At 41.5% G+C, this 26,727-nt stretch overlaps 1 protein-coding gene across 1 annotated transcript in view; it reads right to left on the bottom strand.

Moving 5' to 3' along the window:
* The window catches only part of ARID1B (AT-rich interaction domain 1B), a 441,148-nt gene that overhangs the window by 129,340 nt on the left and 285,081 nt on the right, over positions 1-26,727 (bottom strand). Inside the window, 1 exon segment of the mRNA XM_030556641.1 lies at positions 5,923-6,166. Coding sequence (XP_030412501.1) covers positions 5,923-6,166 — 244 coding nt within the window.

Below are 26,727 nucleotides of genomic sequence, written 5' to 3'. Positions count from 1 at the left end.
AACATGGTACTGAAGGGCTCACGTATCTAGTTCCCACTCGTGATCATGGGAGAATCTGCTGCTCAGAGAGTCCACAGTGGTGTTCTGGTGTCCAGGGAGGTATGCGGTTGAGATGGTAATGCCATATTGTATTCAATATTTCCATAACTTCAGTGCCTCTGAGCACAGATTGGGACTTTGCTCCGCCCTGCCTGTTGACGTAGAACATGCAGGCGATATTGTCCATCATGACTCTGATGGTGCAATGTGCGATCAGTGAGAGAATGTATCGGCAGACATTGTGGACTGCTTGTAGCTCCAGAAGGTTGATGTGAGTGTGAAGGTGCTCTCCTCAATTAATCAAGGTGTCGGTTGTTAGAATCATGGACGGCGCTGGATGAAGGAAAGGAAAGGAACCCCAAAACAGATGTTGTGGGGCTATATCCACCAGAGTAGAAAGTCCTTGACTGTCATAGGCATGGATAGGAGATTGTGTAGGCTGTGTCCGTGAGGTACATAGACTATATGTAGCCATGCCTGAAGATGTCACATGCGTAACCATGAATACTTTACCATAAGTGTGGCCACTGCCACGTGGCCAATTAGCTGGAGGCATGTCCTGGCTGAGATTTGGGGACAGGTTCTCACCATGGATACAAGATCAATGATAGTCGAAAATCTCTGAGCTGGGCGGAAGGCTCAGACTTGTATGGCATCTAATTTTGCCCTCAAAATTCCAGGTGTTGCACTGGAGTCAGTGCAGTTTTCTCTAAGTTTACACAAAGGCCAAGGCTTGAGAAAAGGTCCATTGCCATTTGGACAGTGCAAAGGGCATTGGTTTCAGATGGGTCCTGAGGAGATAGTCATCCAAGTATGGAAAGATGATGACGCCCTAGGTATGTCCTTGCGTAGGTAGGTAGTGACTACCGCAAGGACTTTGGAGAACACATGAGGGGCTGTTGACAGTCTGAAGGCTACTACCTTATACTGATAATGGTCAGTCCCCTTGATGAACTGGAAAAAACACAAGTGGGCACGTAACGAGGCAGTGTGGTTCCCCGCCACCCCAGGGAGGGACAAGCCTCTCCAGACACCAAAGTGGATGGAGCCAGTGAACCCTGCGTCCGCCCTGCAGAGGTCAAGGTGCAGGACAGGAAGTATAAAAGCCCAACCCCAGAGATCATTAGAGATCATAGAGATGCTAGACGCCTATGGCCGAAGTCCTGGTTGGGAGACCCCGTCAATCAATGGCCGACCCCAGGACTGGCCAGACCAACCAATGCCGGAGGCGACCAGAGCCCGGAAAAGCAGTCAAGCCTTCCCCTCACAAGTTACCCAGAGGAGCTGCTAAGCCTACTGCTCGCCAGTTACCCTGAGGAACCCAGGGTGCTTGACCCCTTGGAGGACACTGTCCGGATGCAGGTACCTCTAGAGGGAGAGTCTGGAAGTAGCCCACAGGCAGCCGACCCTAGTCTGGCTGCAGCACTGCCAGAGCCTATGTCAGTGTGTTGCGGCCAGGATCCCCACTGACAAAGCAGTGGGTCTTCTGCTGCTGCGAGGGCCCCGGGCTGGGACACATTGGAGTGGGTGGGCCTGTGTCCTCCCTGACACCCAATGCATAGGTGGCAGTCTCTCCCTCTCCCAGGCCCTTCGGAGCCAGGACCTGGGCTTGCTGCTTAACTGTTTGCTCAGCCCCTTCCTGAGGGCCTCAGCCACTGACTCTGTATTGCCCCGCCCTGACCCAGGGCCTGGGCTTGTTGCTTACCTGTCTGCTCAGCCCCTGCCTGAGGACCTGAGCCACAGACTCTCTGTTGCCCACCCTGATCCAGGGCCTGGGCTGGCTGAACTTAATCGTTTGCTCAGCCCCTGAGTGAGGGCCTGAGCCACAGACTTTGTACTTCCCCACCCTGACCCAGGACTGGGGCTTATTGTTTACTGGTTTGCTCCACCCTGTCCAAGGACCGGAGCGTGGGACTCGCTACTGCCTGCCAGCCCGGCATGAGTAAGCATTTGTTTTGCTTCTACCACTGCTGCAGCATGAGATCCTGCAGCCAGATTAGTTCCCCGACGTAACCGGACTGATGTAGTGAGGCAGTATGGTTCCCCACCATCCTGGGGAGGGATGAGCTCTGGCCAAACTCTTCTACATGGCAAGATATATTGCGATAAGAAAATACACATCTTGGAGGTCCAGGGCTGAGAATCAGTCCCCCTGCTCCAGTAATGTTGGAGTAATCATCTTGAAGCACTGCAGTTTGAGGAACCTTTACGTTTTGAAGGTCCAGGATTGGTCTCCAGCTGACAGTTTTCTTTTTGGCCAAAAAATAATGAGAGTAAAAACCCTTCCCTCTGTGTTGGGATGGGACCAGTTCTATGGCTGCCAGTTGCAGCAGATGATTTATTTCTTCTCGTGGGATGGGTTGGTGAGAAGTGTCATTGAATAGCAATGGGGAGGGAGGGAGGGTGGTGGAGAGGGATAGACACTGACTTGTCTGAGGTAATCAGCTGCTATGATGGGAAGAATGGGGCTAAATGGTTGCCAAACCGGTGGGATGTTGGAAATGACTGATGTGACTGGAACAGGGGGAGGCTTTTTGGGACCGCAACCACACCTTCAAAATTGTTGCTTGGTTGATGGTGCCTGGGAGGTATCCCCTCGAGGAACCCATGGTGCTTGACCTCTTGGACTCCCAGGATTGTGGGAGAAGTTGGTATTTCCCAGGGCACTGGTCTCTTCGTCTCTTTGGCACTGGTGTGTAAGTGCCAACAGAGAAGTGAGTTGCTCGGGAATCCTTAAGGGATTGTAGGGATTCATCTGTATGCTCAGTGAACAATTGGAGGTCCTCAAAGGATAGGTCTTAGTGGTTTGTATCTCCTTAGGAAGCTCGGCGAGGTGGAGCCATGACACCCGTCTCATGGAGCTGTTGGACAGGAAGCAGTGCAGAGAGCGGATGCTGGACAGCCCCAACTCCAACTTGCTGCCCAGCCCCAGCTACTGGTTGCTGCTGCCGGCACCGAGCGTGCTGTGCCCCCCAGGCTGCCTGAGCCAGATGCCGTGAGCCAGGCACCACTGGCGAATAGAGCCCTGCATGGTTGTATCGGCATCTGATCCACTATCTGCAAAAATGGCCTGCGGAGAGCCGCAGATTTGCAGGGCTCTAATGATAGCATCATCAGGCAAGAAGAAGAGAAGTGGAGTGGTGGTAGAATTTCATCCTTCTGTTCTTCCTTTTCATCTGCTAGAGGGAGATGCTCCGCCTCTGGTGGTCCAGAGACCGATGGAAAAGGGGAAGGTGTAGGCCTCTGGCTTTGCTTCATGGGAGGTTTCCCAAACTATGCTCTGTACATGGCCCCAAGATCCCAGCTGGGCTAATGTTGAAGGAGTGGCACATTGCATCCATAGCGGTCCGTACCAGGGTCCAAGTCCGGTTGTGGATTGTGAGTAGTGAGGATGAGTAGAGAAAGTCTATCTCGAGAAAGAGTGTGGGATGGAGTATTCCTTCTCCTCCTCCATGTCACTGGGGAAGGGTGTTGCCGTCCTTGGAGGGGAAAAGGAAGAATGGTGTGAGTCTGGAGAAATGGATGGAAGTAGCGGGAGGTCATGTCTGAGTAGTGGTGACTCAGGCACATCAGTGACAAGTCAGTCCTTGGGGAATCTGTACTCTTGGGGTGGAGGGAGGGGCGTCATCATCAGCAGCGCGTGTATTGGTGCTGAGAGAGAGATGCATTCTCCTGAGCAGTCAGCAGATGGAGTGGAAGACTTGCTTGGTGCCAAGGACTTGCTCAATGCTGAAATGGACATCAGCACTGATAGTGCTGCCAGTGCCATAATACCCAAAGTTGGCCTGGTTGGGACAGTTGGCACTATTCTTCAAAGTCTTGTGTCTCAGTCTGTAGGTGTGCCCAGTTAGGGTCTTTAGACCTTTGCTTAGCTGTGGTACCGGAGGTATTCAGACAGGCCCTGGAAATATGTTCCCTCTCTGAGGGTGTCAAGGCAACAGACCTCACTGGGGATGGCGTTCTGGCAGGCGATGTTTCAGAAGGTGATGAGGGAGCCAGTTTCTTCTCAACAGAATGGGAAACAGAAGGCATGAAAGTGGTTTTTTTCATAGAGAGAGAACGAAAAGGGACGAAGTAACTACTAAACTACACTAAAAGGTAGCAGGTAAGGCACTATCTAACAAGGCAAAAGTGGGCTCTGCTGTGGATTCCCCCCAGACCAAAGACGGTTAAGAAGGAACTGGAGGGTGGTTGGACTGCACAATACTATATATATGTCCTGCTCCTGGCGTGAGATGGGAGAGATGCGCTTGTGTGGTCCGAAAGGCACTACTGATGAAGATCTCAGATCCTACGCACAGGGGGTGCTGCCACATCTGCAGGGGAGCATCCACAGAAACATCACTCAAGGAAGAACCCAATTAATATTATTAGTGGTAGGTGCCTACTGCTCTGCTTCTCTCAGCCTCCAGAAAGCTGCAAAAGGAGTGAGCGATTGTCTCCATTACTTTATACTTGGCTGCTGGCAGCGTAGGGTTCCTACTGCTCTCCTTTCCCATGAATCACTACAGAGCTTGCCTCTGGTGCTTCTCAGTGCTTTCCCAAGAAGCAGAAGACCAAAAGGTCAATATTCCAGTCAACTTCACATCTACTCAAGGCTTCTGAATTGCAGTCTTGTTAATTTCATTCTGTAGCTGTTACTTGGAAAGATGTAAACAGCAGCAAAGGCACTGCAGCAGTCTGTAGATTCAGGAAGACAGCAGTTGCTCTAGTTCATATCTGAAAGTTCATCTACCAAAAGAGTGAGAAAAACTTGGTTTTGGAGGCTGCTTAGGCCAGGAGGCAACCTGGAGCACCCAATCTTGTTTTCATGTCATTCCTAAAAAAGCTACTTTGGAAAGATGGGACTTCCAGGACTGGCAAATCATTCCATAGAACAGGATGGCTGACTTTCAAAACCATGTCGACTTCCTGGTAAAAAATTAATTGGGTAGACAAAACACCGATTTATTTAGCTGGACATGATTGTTTGGATGTACACCAAATATAAATGAACTGACTTCCCATATTTTAATGCTGGGTTCTTTCAACCAAATTTGGGGGGACTTCCAGCAACACCATTTGATTTGAGCCCTCATTGTAAAGCACATGATTCAGTGTATGACCTCAGCCTACCTCTACTATACTAGACAGGTGGGGACCAGCTTAGAATGTGTCTAGAAATAATGCAGATAACTTTTCTTCTGGGCAGTTTAAGCTATCTTTATAAATGTCTTAGTCTACATGAACCACCTTTTATCACATGCCAAATGGCACTGGAAAATGAGTAGTAAACATTTCTCTATCAGTTTAATTATTATTGGTGGGATGGAATTCTAGTGATTTCTTGTCCCTTCCAGCTGTAGGGTGGAAAATACTATCTTTACTAGTTTGCACTGATGTCACACACTATGCATTCATAACACAGCCTATGGATTATTTTCCCTTCCTGGGCTTATGGTACTTTATAACTCCAGGGATCAAAGACAACAAAACCCCATATGTAGAATGAAAAAGGGACCCAGAACAATTCAAAGAAGTGTGAGACTTTTGATAGATGGATCCAAGATTTGGTCCAAGGGAAAAGGTCTGAGCTGTACTGCTGTAAAGTTGAGAGTGTTTGGATCAAAGGTTTTGACCGGCCCGTTATAAAGACACATACTGAGCACAATTTTGGATCTAGACCAGAAGATTCAAAGAATCTGGAGTTCAGGGGTGTTTGATCTGAAGTTTTAGTTTGAACTAATTTCTGATAAGTGGGTATTTTAACAACAAAAGGCCACAAAAATGCAAGATATCCATAAAATGAATGAATTTCAAATGCCTAAGCCACAGAAGTAATTATTTTTAAAATTACATAAAACATCATATTTCTACTCATTTTATTTTTTAAATCAAATTTACCTGGAATACTTGCAGGAGAAATTGGCCCAGATCTTGATTGGTTGCTTCCAACAGGAGAGCCTACAGGGGAAGGTGATGGACCCCCTGGGATTCCAGAGAGATGTGGGGAGGCATGAGGGGAGAAAGGTGACTGTGCAGGGTTACTCTGCTCTCCCTGGCTGCTTGTAGAGCCTGATGCACTAACCGCTGAACTCAGTGTTGCTTCAGTTCCAGTGGGCAGGTCATCAATGGAGCCAGATAAATCCTGAGAGAAGAAGAAAAAAAATAGAGTATGAGTAAGAACTAACACCCAAGGAACAGCACTAGAAGGGTGGTGAGGAACTCTCTGTGCTTGGGTGGAAACCATTATTATTTTTAAGACGTTATTTCATGTAGAAGATGATGACTGGCCCTGGCCCCTTGTCTCATTAAAGACCCAACTGTGATTTTTTCAATAGTAAGGAAGTTTGCTCTGGTCTGTTGGTTAAATTCCAATTCATATAACTACATTCTACCAATCTAAAATCCCCTTCTACTTTTAGCTGGATGTGCCGTTCTTCACTTGTTTTTCTTAACTACTATATGATCTAAGTTCCCTGCAACCTGCGTGGCCATGCAGCAGTCTATTTAGTGCCAGGTAGGCGCTCAGGGAACCTGCCCGGGGACCTAGTGTGCCCCCAGCCCCAACTGTGCTGCAGCCCAGACCTGCCATGGCTGGGGCGCACAGACCCAGGCAAAGCTGGGGCAGGGCAGCTTGGCTCCAGGCTCCGCTGGTGCGCCCCCACCCAGACCCAGCCCAGACCTGCTGGGGCTGGGGGGCCTATCCTGCAGCCTCAGCCCCAGAGCTGCCATTGCGGGGAGAGGCATCTCTCCCCACCAGCCCAGGTGCTGCTGCAGGGAGAGAAAGCTGTGGGGAGCCTCTCTCCCTGTCATAGCCCTGGAGCACCCTCCTGCACCCCAAACCATCATCCTGGCCCCACTCCAGAGCCCGCACACCCAGCCGGAGCCCTCATCCATGCACCCAACCCTCTGCCCCAGCCCTGAGACCTGGCCCCACCCCAGAGTTTGCACCCCTTGCCGGACCCCTCACATCCCAACCTCCCTCCCACACTCCAAACCCCTCAGCCCCACCCCGTGAATTTTGTTACGTGCACCAATATGAAGATGATGTGTCACACATCACCTCTAAATTGGTGCACATAACAAAATTCATTCCACAAATGGGTAGGAAAAATTAGAGGGAATATTGTATACGATGCTGCTGTGTTTCATTTCAGATATGGCTGCATAAAGTGTTCCCTATATCGTCAAACCTCGCTTATCTGAATGCTAGTTAACTAAAAATTTCAGTCACCTGAAGGCTGGTTACAATGCCAAAAAGTTTAGATTCCTAGATTCCAAGGCCAGAAGGGACCACTGTGATTATCTAGTCTGTTCTCCTATATAACACAGACCATAGACCTTCCCCAAATTTCTAGAGTGTATCACACAGAGAAATATCCAATCTTGATTTCAAAATGTCCAGCGATGCAGACTCTACCACAACCCTTGGTAATTTGTTCCAACGGTTAATTACCGTCACTGTTAGGAATTTATGCTTTATTTTATTTTACATCTGAATTTATCCAGCTTTAGCTTCCAGCCATTGGATCATGTTATAAAGTTCTCTACTTCACTAAAGAGTCCATTATTAAATATTTGTTCCTCAGGTAGGTACTTATAGACTGTGATAAAGTCACCTTTAATATTCTCTTTATTGAGCTAAATAGATTGAACTCCATGAATCTATCATTATAAGGCATGTTTTCCAATCCTTTAATCATTCCTGTGGCTCTCCTCTGAACCCTCTTCAGTTTATCAACGTTATTCTTGAATTGCGGACACCAGAACTGGACACAGTATTCTAGCAGAGGCTGCCCTAATGCCAAAATAACCTCTCTACTCCTACTCCAGATTTCCCTGTTTATGCACCCACAGAACACGTTAGCACTTTTGGCCACAGCTGGGAGCCCAGGTGCAGCTGACCTTTCACCACAATCCCCAAATCTTTTTCAGAGTCACTGCTTCCCAGGATATAAAAGTTCCCCATCCTGTAAGTATGGCTTACAGTCTTTGTTTCTAGACCTACACACTTACATTTGACCATATTAAAACACATATTGTTTGCTTGTGCCCAGCTGACCAACCGATACAGATTGCTCTGTATCAATGACCTGTCCTCTTCATTATTTACCATTCCCAAAATTTTTGTGTCATCTGCAAACTTTATCAGGGATGATTTTGTGCTTTCTTTCAGATCATGGATAAAAATGTTAAATAGCATATGACCAAGAGCCAGTCCCTGTAGGACTCCACTAGAAATGCATATGCTCGATGATTCCCCGTTTACAATTACATTTTGAGACCTATCTGTTATCCAGCTTTTAATCCATTTAATGTGTTCCATGTTAATTTTATATCATTATAATTTTTAATCAAATGTTGTGCGGCATCATGTCAACTGCCTTACAGAAGTCTAAGTATATTAAATCAACACTACTGCCTTTATCAACCAAACCTGCAATCTTATACAAAAAAATCAAGTTAGTTTGACAGGTTCCATATTCCATAAACCCATACGACTGGCATCAATTAGATTAGCCTCCTTTAATTCTTTACTGAGTTCCAGATCAGCAACTCCATTATCTTGCCTGGGATCAATGTCAGATTGACAGACTTATAATAACCTGGTTATCCTGTTTACACTTTTAAAATATTGGCACAACATCAGCTTTCTTCCAGTCTTCTGAAACTTCCAGTGTTCCAAGATACAGCAAGCTCCTCACCCTGCTCTTTTAGAACTCCTGGATGCATCTATGTGGACCTGCTGATTTAAAAATGTCTAACTATAGTAGCTGCTGTTTAACATTCTCCTGAGATATTAGTGGAATGCAAAGAGTTATCACATGATATGACTACATAATATTCCCCTCTCCAATACAGAACATAAATATTTATTGACCACTTCTGCCTTTTCTGCATTATTATTGATAATTCTACCACTTCCATTTAGTAATTGACCAACATCACTGTTATGATTCTTTTTGTTTCTAATATTCTTAACAAACTCCTTCTTACTGTCCTTAACTCTGCTGGCCCTAGATTCATCCTTGTGTCCTTTTCCTTCCCTTATAAATTGTCTACAGTTTCTAGCTTCTGATTTATATTCATTACTATTAACTTCCCCTTTCTTCTATATATACTACTTTTTATAGCTGTCTTTACTTCCCCCTTTTAACCAGGTCAGTTTTTTAACCAATACAGCCTTCTTATTCAATTGTGGTTTTTTTTGGGCATCTAGTATAAAGTGTTTGTAAACAATTCCCAATGATCTTTAACATTTTTCTGATTAAATTCTTCTCCAAGCTAATATAGCTCATAAATGTATTCAGCTCTGTGAAATTGGTCCTTTCACCACACTAGGTATATATATTACTGGCCTGGACTTTACTCGGTTTGCACATTATAAAATCGATCAAGTCATGATCACTTGTACTTAAGATACCAATTTGACTTTTGACTGTAGCTCAAGCCGTATGGAATTAGTTGGTTCTTCAGGATTGGACTTTAGTAAATGTCAAACAACTAGAAATGTAGCAACAAGGTAAAGGTGTATCCCATAATTTTTCAACAGAAGTGGGAGCTCCCAAAAGTTCAGTAACCTTCTGTTGGAGGAAGCTCTTGCGTAAGCATTCATACTTAACAGATACTGAGAAAACCCACATTTTGCAAAATGTTGTGGATTTTTTAAACAATGACAAATACTTTAAGATTGTAAGGTATATGGAAGGAGGCAAGCTGATACTTCTATTAGCTAAGTAAGGTGCAAATAAAAAAGAGATTGCCATTTCACACATAAAATAGGTCATCTCCTGCGTCATCTTCTGACCTCAAAGTCTTCAACAGATTAAATAACTGGTATGACAGACCATTTATCCATTTGGTTCTAATCTTGCTCACATGGTTCTAATCTTACTCACATACGTAGTTCCACTGAAGCTAACATGATTGGTCACATGAGTAAGGTGTGGAAAATCTTGCTCTGTCTGGGGGAGAGTTGATGAAGGGACAAATTATTCATGTACAAACATCAGCCAAATTTTTGATAAGCAAAGGAAGATATCTCAATAATATTTTTGTTTAATTTTCAATACTTTGGGCCAGATTGCAAAGGAGTATCCTTAAATGTAACACATTTGCCATCGCCTACTGGCCCCCTTACAAAAGACTTACCCTCTAAAAAAACTAGAATTTTTAAAAAACTTTAATTCACTTCCAGGTTGCATGAGTTTAAGTGCAAAATAATCTTCTTAAAAACTCAACCAGTACAGAAAACACCCAACATGCTGGACTTGACCCTTCCTTGCGCATAATGAGGACTACTCTCTGTGCCTGACCCTCCATTTTTGCTCCAAATTTGCTCCCAACATGACACTTCATGAACCTTCTTTCAAATCCAAATAAGACCTCTGTTTCTGTGGGCATAACTTTGCACCTGTGATATTAATGCTTTTTCCTCTGAGCACAAAACCGTAGGTGTAGTTCATTGCGCATGTAAAAATGGGAATCTATATTCATAATCTGACCCTGTATGTCAACACTGCACTGATTTTACAGTAAAGTTGCAGCTCCCTGAAAATAGTGTCATAATACTGTAATTGGCAATAAACTGTTTTTGTTTTGTCTGTTCTAAAAACTATTAATGTCTATAGAAAGTGTAAGCAAGTAATGAAGATATTTCATACAGTATAGAATAATTATAGAGATTCTTAAACAGGAGTATATTTGACAAATAGGTAAGTAATTACTGCTTTTCCATGCATAAAATAGCGCACCCTTAAACAGAAGCAAATGATTACTGCCATAATGTGTAACAAATATAGCAGAAACTGCTGATAAAACAAATGCTGCTGAAAAATACATAATAAAAACTGAAAACAGAATCTAGCAGAATAGAAGCAGTTCACAATGAATACAGATCCTGTGTACCCAAGGGGTACAAGATATATACACACACAACTCTGTGTTTAGAGAGGCCATTTCGCCCAGACTACAGCTCAGACTCAATAATATTTTTTGGACTGAAGATCACTTGTTTCATGAAGCCAGAATTTGGAGAAAAAAAAAAAGTATTAAGCGGGTAATACTGTGCATGATAAAATGATTTGTACTTCAGGGATCAACGCAAAACTTGAGAGTTCACCATAATATTACCATTTATCTTTGGCTTGCTCAGTGTGTGTGTGTAGGGGGAAGAAGGCGGAGGACATGAGTGAAGTTCATTTTTTCCATCAGGTTGCATTACGACTTATTCTGTTAATCCCCCACAGGGGAGGAGTGAGTGACAAGTCCCAGGCATTTCCTCAAGTGCATGCCTTCAAGGGATTTCCTCACAAACCTGATGCAGCTCATTCATAAAAGCAAAAGGGCAGGGGGAAGGCTCACGTGATGCTACTTTGCTTAAAGACCTAAACTATGTCCAGAGAGAGAGAGAGAGAGAGAGAGAGAGAGCACGAGTGTGCAAACAACAGACAGGCTTCAACGGCACTGCACACTACTTCAGCCTGACCTGACTGACCCCACTCCCGTACATCATGATTCACACACACTGAACAAACAGCAGGATTTCCTTACAGCACTGGATATTGTACATGCACACCTCGCAATTCATTTAGCCACACTGTCAGGGACGTTATCATAGCAACAATGTGTGTCTTGCGAAGCAAGAAAACAGATAAACATGGAAGCTTTCTTACAAGAGTGAATAGACTTATATTATCCACAGGGCTGTCCAGGTTAGAGTAGGCAAAGTCAGCCATCCATACTTCGCTAAATTGCCATGGAGTTGTATGTGATTTTTTACTTTTAATTCAATAATTCAGCAATTATATGTACCTTATGACCTCCTCCTCCCATCACCCATTACATGCAATGCAAGAATAAGTGCAGCCTTGTTATTAAAAAATAAGGTACATGAGGAAATTACATAGAGAAGAAATGCATGCAGTATATAAATAGTAAGAGCAGAGGTCTTCTTATTGTTCTCATGTCAGCAGCATTTTAATGTTTGCTGTTCCTCCAAGTAACAGAGCGGTAATAAAGTAATATGTAATTTCCATTTTACAGGCATATACATTATGTGTGCACATACATTTTTATATGTAAATTACATAAATACACTTACACACACACACATACACACATTCACTTAACTTAACCATATGCAAAGCTATTTAAAAACCTGCTAATAAGAGAAGTACCACAGTGGTTTAAGCATGCAGCCTAGTTAACAAAGAAGCTCTGTAACTAATACTTCTCTAGAGGACAATTTAGTCAGCAGGGCACCAACTCTATTCTTTTATAAGTACTATCAGATCTATGATGCCGGTAAAGAACAGAGAGACCTTACTGCATCTCATTCAAACCAAGGCACCTTCAAGCTACAGTGGCTCCATTTATCTTGTTGGAAAGCTGGCAGGTTAGGTAATTGCAGGGATTCTTTTAAGGGGCTGAGGTCCCCATACCCCAAGGCACGCCTTAAATTCTACCTCTTTTTCAGAGACTTCATCTGTAAGGCTCTGATTTCCTGGAATAAAGCACAGCAAAGCTATTCTTGCCAAAAATCTTTTGCTACACAGGTTTGATTCTTGTAGCATAATCTTATTAGTGTTATCTACAGTTTACTTTAGTTTTAGAATGTGGTGCCAGGTCTAAAGAAAAATAAAGGATGAAATGCAATTTCCTATATCTTCTGCTACCAAATCATACCAAAATGCTACATTATCTATGTGTGTATCTATATTATTCAGGACATCCCAACCAGTTCTCAAAGCTAGTTTATAGATAAAACTTGATTACAAACCTAGCTGTCACTGTGCAGAATTTATACCTCTAAGGTAAGTGTGTTATCTATGACTATCTTCCCTTTTCCCTTCACTTTCCACCTATGTACCATCTTTATTCTTGTCCATGTGACAAGTACAAGAGCTAAAATGAACAGGATCACATTGTGTTTAGGATTATGATATGTTTTCCTGGTGGTACAATCTTATCAGACTTTGACAGGGAAGCCATTCTTGAATCCGATCCACAATTGTAACATAGCCAGCAGGGAAAGGTGTAGGAAGTAAACTACTCATATGGAGCCAGGAAACCTAAGGTTACTCACCAGTGAAGCACAGGGGAAACAACACAGTCCATAAATACATATATATTATATAATGACCCTTCTTGCTCAAGGAATATTCCTAGAGCCAAAAAATATAAAAACCCAACATCAAAAATGAGACTGCAATAACTTGATAATAATCTTGGAAGCAAGCAACATTCTAAACACAATTAGTTTGACAGCATTAGGACATTCTCAGCTCAACATTAAAAACACATCACTTAAGGTATGACTCTGCTGCAATTAAACACCTAAAGCTACTCCATGTCAACTGACTCAGGCTCAGCCTGCAAAACTGCAGTGTAGATTTTTGGGCTCAGGCTGGACTGAGACTGAAGCCACAGTTAATAAATTCAGGCCTTCTTGCAGTCTTTTAGCAGTATTAAAGATGGCATTGCTAAAAAAGATAGAATGCTACATAATATACCCCCCTCAACAATTTTAAAAGTAAAACCATATTTTATATAACAAATACAAGTAGATGCACACACTTCACTATTGTTTTGGAACTAGAGGGGATTACGAACAATATGCTCTGTAATTGAGATTAACTTTGAGCCAAAGATTTGGGTGACAAACACACAAAGAAAAACGCTACAATAGCTCTGTTTAAATTTCAAGATATTTGTAAGACCTCTTTTCATCACAAAGCAGCCTATAATACTGTGTTTTAAGAAGTCTTCCAAAGGCCCCACTGGTCACATTGTCTAGACAGCAAGTGAGCTAACAGCCTCAGATTTCCTGTGCAACTGGAAAAATACACAGGCACAGGAATGATGGAGAACATGAGGAAAAACCTTTCATGTACTAATGCTGGTTCCTCAAGCAGGTGTCTTCCTTCCAAAATATATATGTTGTAATCCTTATCCAGTCATGTCAAAAATACCACAAGTGCATCCCTTAAAATCTTATCTGACAAGACAACAGAATACCTCCCACACGTACCTCCCCACTCATCATAACCGGAGAAACAAAATCAGCCAACCTTTTTTAAAAGTGAGGTTGTTATTATCTCTTTGTACAAGTGGCTTTCAACATTATCAGTGTGGCTCCTTGCCTAAGTAACACACTCATGGCCAAAAGACAAGGAACCTTCTACAAATGTTGTTAATTCAAGGTTCATTTGAGGCAAATCAGCCACGATGACTTCCATTACAAATACTTTCTTTGGGAAAGTCCTTGGTCTCTGGTAGTAAGCCTGATTCACCAACTTTCTGTCTCAGAAAATTCTACCATGACAGGAAATCTGTTCTATATAATAAATTCATGTGCAGGACAAACCTGAGCTTTGCTAAATTAATGTTTGGTTAAAGACACTCTTCACATACAGTTAGTCATGGTATTCCAGACATTTTCATTTCATTCCATTTATTACACATTCATTCTCATTTTAACTGTCAAAACTGTACCTGTACACACTAAGGGTATGGCTACACTTGCAGCCATACAGCGCTGCCGTGGGAGCACTCCTGCGGCAGTGCTCTGAAGTGCGAGTGTGGTCGCAGCGCCTGGGAGAGCTCTCCCAGCGCTGCAGGTACTCCACCTCCCCATGGGGATTAGCTTGTAGCGCTGGGAGCCGCGCTGCCAGCGCTGGGGCACTGTTTACACTGGCGCTTTGCAGCACTGTCACTTGCTGTTCTCAGGGGGGTGTTTTTTCACACCCCTGAGTGAAAAAGTTGCAGCGCTGTAAAGCGCCAGTGTAGCCAAGACCTAAGCCATTCAAGAAAGCTTCTAAACCAAAGTAGCTCACTTTGTGCAACATTTTAGCTTCTTGCACTAATTTTAGTAAATAAAAGTGGTGTGAAATGTGGGCCATTTGCTAGGGAAACCCATTTCCTTCAGTCTATAAATCTCAGGGGTTTCCTAAAATAGTGGCTCTCAACCTTTCCAGAGTACAGTACTGTAACCCTTTCAGGAGTCTGATTTGTCTCGTGTTCCTCAAGTTTCACCGCACTTAAAAACTACCTACTTATAAAATCAGACATAAAAATATAAAAGTGACACAGCACACTATTACTGAAAAATTGCTTACTTCTCATTTTTGCTATATATTTATACAATAAATCAATTAGAATATAAATATTGTACTTACATTTCAGCATATAGTATATTAGAGCAATATAAACAAGAAATTGTCTCTATGAAATTATAGTTTGTACTGACTTCTCTAGTGCTTTTTACCTAGCCTGTTGTAAAACTAGGTAAATATCTAGATGAGCTGATGTACCCCCTTGAAGACCTCTGCGTACCCTAGGTGTACATGCACCCCCGGCTGCGAACCACTATTCTAAACTACCCCAAACAATGAACTGTGCCCTCAGACATCCTGCTTTGTTGTTCTAGGGTCAAATACTATTTTTGAAAAGTTATGACGAACAGATTCCAAAAAATGCAGAATCATTCTCTCTGCCCCACCGCCAGTCCAGTATTAACTTTAGCAATCAGGAACGTGTGAGCAAATTCTTTAAAAAAAATAATCAATGCTATGACTTGTTTTTGTTTAGAATTGATAATCCCCAGGCTTTGTGATGTCAGCAGTGGCTATAACCTATGCAAAGTCTAAATACCTGCACATGATTCAGCTTCCATTTGAACAGACGGATTCTCCTTACTCAGGGTAAAATCATGGTACCATTGAAGTCCATGTGAGGTTTGCCAGTGACGTAAATGGAGCCAGGATTTTATCCAAGTTTCCCACCTGATGGGAACATTTCCAGACAGTAAACATAAGGGGATTCTAAACTGATCAAATGCAAGGTTCATAACAAACCAGTGTACATATTAGTTTCCAAATATGGGTCCCGAACCTGCAATCTGATACACAAAGGTAGACTGCCTGTGTGGAGCCCTAATGACACCAACAGTATTCTGCACAGCCCTATGGGAAGCCCACACAGATTGGGGCCACATTTTGGTTATTTAGGAAAATAAGATTTCACTATCCCATCCTGCCTAGAGCAGTGGCCAATTCCTGATTTAGTGTTTTTAAGATGGCTTTTATTTTATAAATATTTTTAATAATCCTGGTTCAGTATATTTAGGAGAATGGGAAAAAAAAGTCTGCAGTAGCAGTAAGTTCGCTGTAATTCCTATTTGTGGATAAAGCTGAACCATAGCTGCTCAATCCTCTAGATCACCGTTTCCCAAACTTGGGATGCTGCTTGTGTAGGGAAAGCCCCTGGCAAGCCGGGCCGGTTTGTTTACCTGCCTCGTCTGCAGGTCCAGCCGATTGCAGCTCCCATTGGCTGCAGTTTGCTGCTCCAGGCCAATGGGAGCTGCTGGAAGCGGTGCAGGCTGAGACACTTCCAGCAGATCCTAGTGGCCTGCAGCAGTGAACTGCGGCCAGTGGGAGCCGCGACTGGCCGAACCTGTGGATGGGGGCAGGTAAACAAACCGGCCCGGCCCACCAGAGGCTTTCCCTACACAAGCAGCGTCCAAGTTTGGGAAACACTGCTCTAGATTTTACAATTTAAAGAAGTCATTTATTTCCCAGGATTTAGTCCTAGCAAATTCCTCAGTGTCATAAGGACTATTTGAAATCTGTTGACAGGCTGTCCTTTTATTACCTTTTTTAAAATGGAGTAAGATGTTACTGCTGTACATATCTGTGAATTCTTCAAATTTAGAGATATGAAAAAAACCGACCAATTTCATAACAACCCAAATGAAGTCTGATACACCGATATCTAGTCCACTAGCCACAAGTCGGGAAAAACAAGAGGCTGTGGGAATGAATGTAATGATTTTGTAATTTCAACAATTTTTGCTGGTCAAGAAGGTAGTCCTATAAGGTTGTGCTGGCAAGCGAATGACAGAGAAGAGAGCTTTATGACAATCAAAATTATTAAAATTACATTATAGTTTCAAAAAGCCACATGGAAATATGGTCAACTGTACATCTCAGTGATTGTATTCAGTACCACTCATAATGTGATCCATAATTCTCTGATAGTTAATGAGAAGGGGACTCCTGAAGTCTCCAGGACATTCAAGAAACCCTCTCAATGGCATGAAAAAAGTTGATATTTTACAAACATTAGTTTTATGAAATGATAAATACTAATGATCTCCTGCTCTCAAAGCAAATTGATGAAGTCTAACAAGAACTGTAAACTGGTACAATTTAAGGCTTGTCTTCCAACTGCACTTTTTGATATTGAAAGTAAACAATAAATTTTTAGAGAAGGAAAACAATAATACAACATCTCTCAAGGTACAAACTTTCCAGTTTATCTCCAAAATTAATGCTTAGCACATAGAAATTTTGAAAATAAAATTTAAAAACAAAAAGCCACAAACCCTTAAGAGTCATTTGTTTCTTTAGTATTCCAGCAATGAAATATTCTCAACCAGAAAGTCCTGTAGCAACAGCAAATAAATTAGCAGCATTTTTAAAAAAAACAAATTGCCCTAAATCCACTGGGAAGACAGAAAAGTTGTACAAGCGAAATCTACTTAAACTTAATTGTTCTGACACTATTTTTCACTCACAGTTCTCTCAGAGTTGTTCTCTCTCCACAAACAAAGACCATTTATAATAGATAAAATCCCTTCCAATAAAGACAAGTTTAGCATCACGTAATTTTTTCTAAATCCACTGTGGACATTCAACATTTCAGAAGTTTTTCTGAGAGAGCTCATCACCTGCCCCAAGACAAGAAAAGGCTCTTCAGAGGGAAAGAATTATCCATATCTTTTGAGAACCCAAAGAGAGGGGAAGATAACTTTGCACAATGCAGGTATATGGAAGAAAGACTTATTCTCATTGAAGTATTTTGGTAAGAAATTCAGGATGTGGGGAGAGCCCTGTTTAAGAAATGAAGAAGGACTTCACAAACTTCCCAAGAACAATGGTGGGTATAAGAAATTAAAGAGCAGCTTTCTTTGCAGCCAGTTGGGATAGCAGCCGTCTCTCTAGTCCATGTTGGTCAATTCTTCCCCAAGGAAGAAGTAGACCAATCAACAAGGGCCACACAGGAGAGGGGATGAGTGGGTGAAGAAATCTACATCTTTTCAACCCCTAATGCAATTATCTTATAGGCCTCCATCTTGCCTCCCTCTTGCAATAAACTTTTAGGTCAGATGCCCATATAACGACTCAAGCAGCTACTGGCCAGTCTATGCTTCTCTTTTCTGCTTTCATTTCTACCTTGAGGGTACATGCAACTTGGCATCACAAAACCATGAAATACAATAAGAACATAAGAATGGCCATACTAGGTCAGCCCAGTATCCTGTCTCTGTCAGGAGTCGGTGTCAGCTGCTTCAAAGAGAATGAACAGAACAAGGCAATTTTGAGTGATTTGTCTCTTGTCATCCAATCATAGCTTCTGACAGTTGGAGGTTTAGGGATACTCGGAACAACGGGTTGCATTCTTGATCATCTTGGCTAATAGCCATTGATGGACCTAACCCCATGAACTTACCCAAATCTTAATTGAACTCAGTTATACTTCCTGCCTTCACAACATCCCCTGGCAACAAGTTCCCCAAGTTGACTGTACATTGTGTGAAGAAGTACTTCCTTTCCTTTGGTTTAAACCTGCTGCCTATTAATTTAATCAGTGACCCCTGGTTCTTGTATTATGTAAAGGGGTAAATAACACTTCCCTATTCATTTTCTTCACACCATTCATGATTTTATATACCTCTATCAATCATATCATATCATGTATATCTAAGATGAACAGTACCAGCCTTCTTAATCTTCCCTTATATGGAAGCTGTTCCATACATCCAAATCATTTTCTCTGCCCTTCTCTGTACCTTTTCCATTTCTATCATTTTTGAGATGAGGTGGCCAGAATTGCATTTAGTATTCAAGGTGTGGGGATACCAAAGATTTATATAGTTGCATTATGATATTTTCTGTTTTATTATCCATCCCTTTCCTAATAGTTCTTAATGTTCTCTTGGCTTTTTTTCACTGCTGCTGCACACTGAGAGGATGTTTTCAGAGAACTAGCCACAGTGACCCCAATATCTCTTTCCTGAGTGCTAATAGCTAATTTAGAACCCAACATTTTGTATGTATAGTTTGGATTATGTTTTGCAATGAGCATTACTTTGCACTTATCACTGCTGAATTTCACTGGCCATTTTGTCACTCAGTTACGCAGTTTTGTGAGATGCCTTTGTAGTTCTTCGCAGTCTGCCTATCCATTGCTATTGAATCATACTATTGATCTCTTCTTCTTAGTATTGCTCTCGTATGCAGTGTCACTTATTCTATAATTTGATAAAATAAGTCATCAACCCAACACATTCACTGAATACTTTACAGTGATAGCAGCTCCAATGATTTGCTCAACCGCACCATTGGGTTGTCAGTCATGGCCATGTTAAGGAGATAGGTCAGATTCAGGGTGAATGCCAGTGAAGATGCCATGGTTGTTTATTAGAGAGGTGAATTTGGCCCGAGTTAACGGAGTATGTTGAGAAAGAACGTGGACTAATCTTGCAATATAAATACACAAACATCACTGATTTCAATATGAACTGAATCAGAAGGCATAATATGGGCCCATCTTTTGTTGTTGATTGGGGTTTTTTAAAAGTTGTCATCTTCAACTCTTGATTTATATGGAGACATTAGATGAAAAATATGCCGGAAAACTAACAGGAGGTGGACAGTTTTCCAGGAAACTGAATAAGCAAAAATGTATCAGAGAATTACATAAAAACAGCAATAATTAGCACAATGTCATTCTCCTTACATACTGAGTGCTAGAGGGGGCAAGGGATAGATGGCGGCTGCAACACCATCGCACGGTTCACAATTCTTTCTTGATAGTCACAATTATCAACCCTAAATCTTAAACAAATGACTACCATCAATTAACTTTTGTGCTTTCATCTTCATGCAAGATTTCCACCTCTTCTTTGTTCTTCTTTCATTTTTGTGATTCCAGCATGTGATCCCAATTGACTGTGCAGTTGAATGACTGATAAAGCGCAAACAATCAAGGGCTGAGACAGTTTAAATTAAGCTCTGCTTCAAACACAAACACACACACACTTCTACTTTCTGATGTTAAAAGGAGTTTATGGGACACTAACAGCAAAGTCAAAGTATTATGCTTGAAAGCTGCTCATTCAGACCCTCCCAACCTTTCATTATTAAGTAAACTGGACAAAGAGCGAGTGTGAAATTAAACACAACGATAAAAAAAAGCTGAAAATAAATGTTCAGATCTCTTCTCTCAAATGGCAAATAGTGCCACCTACCTTAATCAACCAGAATCCTGAAACATGTCTCCATATAACAAATATTTACTTCTTCAGAACTGTTTGGGATATAATATTGTATAAAATCATTTAGCTACAGGAAAATTTGGTACTTTGATATAACATACTTACAGTGAATTTGTGTAAAATTCATAAGCCTTTGACTTTCCCATGCAAGTTTTAAATGGTTTCTGAAATCCTATAAAAATACCTGAGGGCTCAGATTTTAAACAGCATCATGATTAGACTAATAGAAGCGATGTGTTGTGACGCTGCCTTTAATCACTTACACCTTTACAAAAAAATTGAAAAAGGTAATGGACACAAAAAGACCACCTTAAAACTGCATAGTGTACTCTTCTCAACCACATTTTACAAACTTTATCCAAACAAAACGATGGCAGCAGCCTGGCGGAAATATTCAGAGTTACAACAGAAATTATGTCTGTCCCATCACTGAGGATGTTCACCTAACCTCTCTGTCTGAGGGCTTGAAAGTTTACATGTGCTCTTTGATCCCAATTAGAAAGAGGAAAGCAGAAATACAGGTTCATAGTTGAAGCACATTAAACCAAACATACAATACATAGAAGTAAAAATACAGCATTCACAATGATGATCTGAATTTTAGTAAATAAATAACCATGAGGAAAAAATGTTCAGTGGTGACTAGGCAAACCAACCTTTTGTTTGTCTTTGAGTGCCCTAGCGATACGGGACTCTTGACAGTTGCAGCTGTTTCTTCTTATCATAAAGAACAAAAAGAATCCCAAACTCTTCCAGATAATGTTTCCAATGAGCTTGTCTCTCTAAACATTATCTTGAGTTTGGGGAGGGTTCTAGGGAAAGGGTATTCAACTATATTACAATGAAAGAATAATAATTGTGCCCTGAGAGAAAACAACGGAAGGTGTTTCAGGCCATGGCTACACTAGAGAGTTGCGGCGCTGGTGAGGGGGTTACAGCGCTGCAACTCAGGATGTGGCCACACTTGCAAAGCACGGCCAGCGCTGCAACTCCCTGGTTCCAGCGCTAGCTGTACACTCGGTCGAGCCTCGGGTGTAGCGATTCCAGCGCTGTCAGCAAGTGTGGACCCCACCAGTGCTTTTATTGACCTCCGGGGTATAAGGAGGTATCCCAGAATTCCTGTCCACAACAAACCGGAAGAAAGGGAGAGCTCAGAGTTCAGCCAAACTGCTTATTTAAAAAACAAACTCAGCTCCTGTTTGCTGAGCGAGCGGAGGCAGGCAGGGGAATTACTTTGGAATGTTCACAGCTGTTTGCTTGAAGAGAGAAACAGTGCGCTCACACGGCAGAGGGGGAGGGGGAAGTCCGTGTTGAGCAGATGCTTATCTGGTGGCTATTTAGGAGTGCATAATTTGCATTTAATGAATGAGAGAGGGGTGGGGGAAGGGGGTCAGAACTTTTAAAATGATTGAAGGTAGGCACTGTTCAGTGTCTTCCAGTCCTTAGAACTTGCAAGGCAGGGAGCTGAGAACAGTCTCAACTCCAAAAATCCATTCTCTCTGTCTCCTCCACGCTCCCTGTCACATTCCACCCCACCCCCCTCTTTTGAAAAGCACATTGCAGCCACTTGAATGCTGGGATAGCTGCCCACAATGCACCACTCCCAACAGCGCTGCAAATGCGGCCACACTGCAGCGCTGGTAGCTGTCAGTGTGGCCACACTGCAGCGCTGGCCCTACACAGCTGTACGAACACAGCTGTAACTAGCAGCGCTGCAGAACTGTAAGTGTAGCCATGGCCTCAGTATAGAATATTTGCAAGTGAAAAAGAAAAAACTGTATTCCGCCAATCCTATTAAAGTTGTACTGTATTTTATGACCTAGCTGTTAGTATTTGATTCACAGTAGTTTTATAAAGGTGTTGCCTGTGTGTCTGTACTAACCTCTTGATGGTCAGTAAGATTGAAGGGAGTAGATCTGTACCAATAAGGCATAATTTCTCTATTGTTGTCCATCCCTCTTTTTATGCTAGTTGCCTTGTGACTACAAAAAGCTCTGACTGTGGAATCATCAAACCAAACTTTGTCACCATCACACTTCCCTGAGTTATTCACTGGATACGATTACAAAAAATAGCAAGAATGAAGCTGGCTTCCTCCATGCCTCCCCCTCAAATTCTGAAGGGTGCTTTTTCAAAATAAACAAGCACATTAAGGTAACAAACAGACTTATGAATTAACTAAAGGAGTAAATAAAGAACTAAATATGTAAAAACTGTAACAATCATGCCAATCTGTTATGAGCTGAACCATTGCCAGTTATGGGCCTCAGGGCTCCATAGGATTTCTCAGCACAGTGCCAAACTCTAGCAATATTGTTATGGTTAGAAAGGAATTTCTCACAAGAGCTAACAAAGGCAGAAGGTCATAAATAAACACAGCAGGATTGCCTTGTCAGTTCTCATTATTAGCGCTGTGGGCACTTGCTTTTCTATGGGCTGCTCACAGGTTCATTTAAGTGTAAGAGCTCCTCCTCAGAATTTCACATACTCATAAATAAAGAAAATGTTTCTTAACTCAAGAAAGAAAACCACGTGTAAAAAAACCTGTATATATACACGCAGGCACGCGCGCGCACACACACACACGACTGATTGAAACCTTAGGCAAAGCTAGCCCAGAACTGTAACATCATTTTCACCCAGGCCTTCATTATCTCTCACAGGCCTCTGTCAGACTTCAACCGTAATGAACAAGAAACTGTACTTTCTTACTATAACAACAGTCAACAGAATTACATCTGGGCAGGAAATGAAGCTGAGTTCCCAAACTGATCCTGACATGCATTATAATACCAGGAAAGCACAGCTGTGTGATCATTACTGCAATTATAAAATGACATTTAGTGTTAACTTTCTTTTGTTGCAGAGTTAAAAAAAAAAAAAGGGGAGAGGAAGGTACCAAATGTATTGGGGATATATCAGTAGAAGAAAAAAGGGGGAAAGCTCTTGAAACCTCAGGTACTAGGCAATGAGCGACAGAAGGAGATAGGAAAAACCTAAGTGGACACGCCTTTCCTTTTGCAGTAAAGGAGAGATTTAGGGAAGGCTGTAGACCTCCTCACACAAAAGAAACCAGTGATTTTGTAAGTTTAATGTGATGCATTTGCATTGATTTCAGGGTGTGTGGAGATAGTTCCCAGAAAATTAGATCAAATCAGAGACAAGCAACATAATTTTATTTAGCCCTATTCACTGTGCTGGAGTAGAACTGTAAGGACTTACAAAAACTTCACAAGCTCACATCTTTAGGGAAAGTTCCATTGAAATAATGTTTTTAAAAGAAACTAGACAGACTTGATATCAGTCATCACTGATTCAAGGGATGGGATATAGCCACAGTTAATTAATATTCCCTACTACTATACCATAGGAACTTCAGGGAGGCAACAGGAAGGATTTTGCTCAATCACACCTCATTCTAACAAAAGAGAAGAGGTAAAGAACACAATTACTTTTTAGAATGATATACACATCCCCCTCCTGTGACTGTTATATAGCACTCTAATGAATTGCTTTATTTTCTCTGGACAGACTTATTAAAAGGACATGCCAACCTTTAAAGGCCTAAAATTTAACCTGTATTATCACTGCTATAATCTGGGCATCCTCTTCTACATTTCTTGTCTTTTAAAATACAAATTTTATTGACTTCCAAGAAAAATTTCAGACAAAAAATACAGACCTGGTTGTGATGGGCCTACACAAAACCAACTTTATTTCCCTTCTACTACTGTCTTCCCTTGTTTTTTAGCCAGTCATCTTCCAGACAAGGAAGCTAGGCTGGTAGTACTGATGTGTTAAGATGGGAATCATGTTCAGAGAATTGCTTCTCTCAGTTAGAAATGTCGCATCCTTTCATTGAGCACCATTCATTATTATCAGTATCAGAAGCTGGAGCTGCATTTTCTGAGTGAAAATTCTTTAAAGTATGTGAAATCAGTCTACACATTGTCCGTTAGTAAAAACACACCTGGACTGTGCAGAAAATGTGTTCTGAATACTCTATATCCTGAAACAAGGACAAATTAAATGCTGGACAGCAGTTAGAATCAAGGCAAGCCATACTTTCTATTCCAGAAACTGATACACAAGGGGCTATTTCAAAATTGCTTGGACTCTTAGGTAGACTTCCATTACCGAAGAAACTAGAGGTGTTACAGGAATAGAATTCTTTCTGCAACAGCAGCAATGTTTACTTCTCGGCTCCAGGTTGTTTTTACAGGAAAGAGCTGCTGGGAGTCAATGAAGCAGGAATTAAAGATAAATGATTTCAGCTGGTCCCTTTCTGTCTTCCTCTATCACCAGATTAGGTATGATCTAATCACAGGACACATCACAATGCCTCCTTTGGAGTGCTGAAACTGAGCTATCACTTTATTTCTAGTGTTCTCTCTTTAATGTCTCTTATAATATTTTCTCAATTCTCTGATTTCTGGCATTAGCTTAAACTTGTGCACTGCATCAGTCCTGACACTCAGCTTCTTCATAGTGAGTTAACAATTACTGCACCTGGATTTCTAACTGAAATAGTATAAACACACTGCTGCTATCTGCAGAATGTAACACCCTCAATTTGGGCAGATATCATATAGCTGTAACAACAAATTATTTTGTTATATGCCAACAATGTGCTCAGTGCTGTACAGGCCCAAAAGAAGACTTAATCCTTGCCCAGAGGAACTTACAATCAAATCAGACAGCATAATATGTACTGGGAGACCCAAAGCATGGTTCTATTTTACAGCATCGAGTTTTTAACTTTGTCTCCATGACCACAAATTTTCTCTCTTCTTCATTGATAAACATAATTACAATAAAACTCTCACATAAATAAAAGATGAATGTTGAAGCCACAAAACAAAGAGCCCATAATAAACAATTTTATAGAATCAAGCACTAACCTTTACATTCCCAAGAGTGAGATATAAGAGAACCAAATTGTGAAGGCAGCCCGTTTTGTGAAATCATAACCCATGAAGTATACCATCTGTGATCTAGCACAGTTCTCGTTAACTGATGGGTCCCTGTGCAGTTGAATATGAGAGTTTCTCATTGAATTCTGAGCTCCTGATATCTTTTTGATTTGCTTTCAATATATAGTATATGCATTTCTGAGAAAAGGATACCAAAAGCAAAATAGAACCTATATTTTCCCTTTTAATTTTAATTTTTTTGTAATATTTACCAGTCACTTTGCAATGTGTTATCTTCACTGATCAAAATGTGTCTACTTCTCCAGGAATGCTATTCAGCAGTTATTTGCAAAGCCGGGACTGGGTTTCAGCCTACTTTCTCCAGTGCATATTTGTATTTATTCCTTTGTGTACTATAGCATATTAAAAAAGCAAAGATGTCTGAATACAAATTGACACGTTGTCCTGAATATGCCTGTTGTATATATAAAGAGATGTGAATGTTGGTGAATTTGGTACATAGATATTAGTAATACAGATTCCAGATTTGTAAGAATAAATTAATTTTCTTTTAGCACAAACTTTTTTCCTCTCCAATATTTAATACTACACCACTCATAGCTTTGGGGTTTTTCATATCTACCACTTAAAATATTTTACATTTTCTCACTTGGATGTTTACTGGTTGCAAAATCATTGTTTTAATGGTTACATGACTTATAAACCAAACATGGAACTCCTCCTCATCCTACATACTAAGCACATATTGTACCAGATTCTATTGCCCTCAGTGCACTGCTTTGGAGAGTCTCTCCATAATTAGGAAACATTATTTCTGTACAATTTGTACAAGGCCATTTCATTTTTTTAGCAGTTTTTAAGAGTATAAAACAGGGTGGATTGATTTAAATCACAATTTTAATCATGTGTTAAATCAGCGAGCAAAAAACCTTGATTTAAATCATAGATTTTAATTGTATTTTTTAGTTGTTTTCTAAAGAACAATTGATTCTCACTGGTTGGTGTCATTAAAACATGTTGATTTGCAACTAAATAGAGCCTTTGCACTATATTTGGTGCTTCTTTTGCTAACCAGGAGGATACATTATATATATACATATTCACTTAAGCAATTATATAGCTTAACTTCTCTTTATTCAGATTTGTAATTTATTTTACAGTAAATGTTAAATGATGCATTTCTTATTTGCTCAATGCTTACTATTTTACTTGTGATTTGTATCAAGCTCTTTTTGGATGGTGTGCATGCCATGCACTGGGCAAGACAGGGTTAACCCCATGCCATAGAGTGCAGAAGTCTTGCCCCTCAGACCATGCTGGGTATGCTCCAACTTCTGCCTCAGTATAAAAGGGAGCAGCCCAGGTCATTACTGGTTGACTGCTGGAGAGGAAGGACCATTGGACAAGACTCCAGCTGAAGAGCTGCCAAAG

Source organism: Gopherus evgoodei, chromosome 3 (assembly GCF_007399415.2).
Source record: "Gopherus evgoodei ecotype Sinaloan lineage chromosome 3, rGopEvg1_v1.p, whole genome shotgun sequence".
NCBI classification, from domain to species: Eukaryota; Metazoa; Chordata; order Testudines; family Testudinidae; genus Gopherus; species Gopherus evgoodei.
Note: the sequence above shows the minus strand (reverse complement) of the source record. Positions and strands in the feature narration are given on the sequence as shown.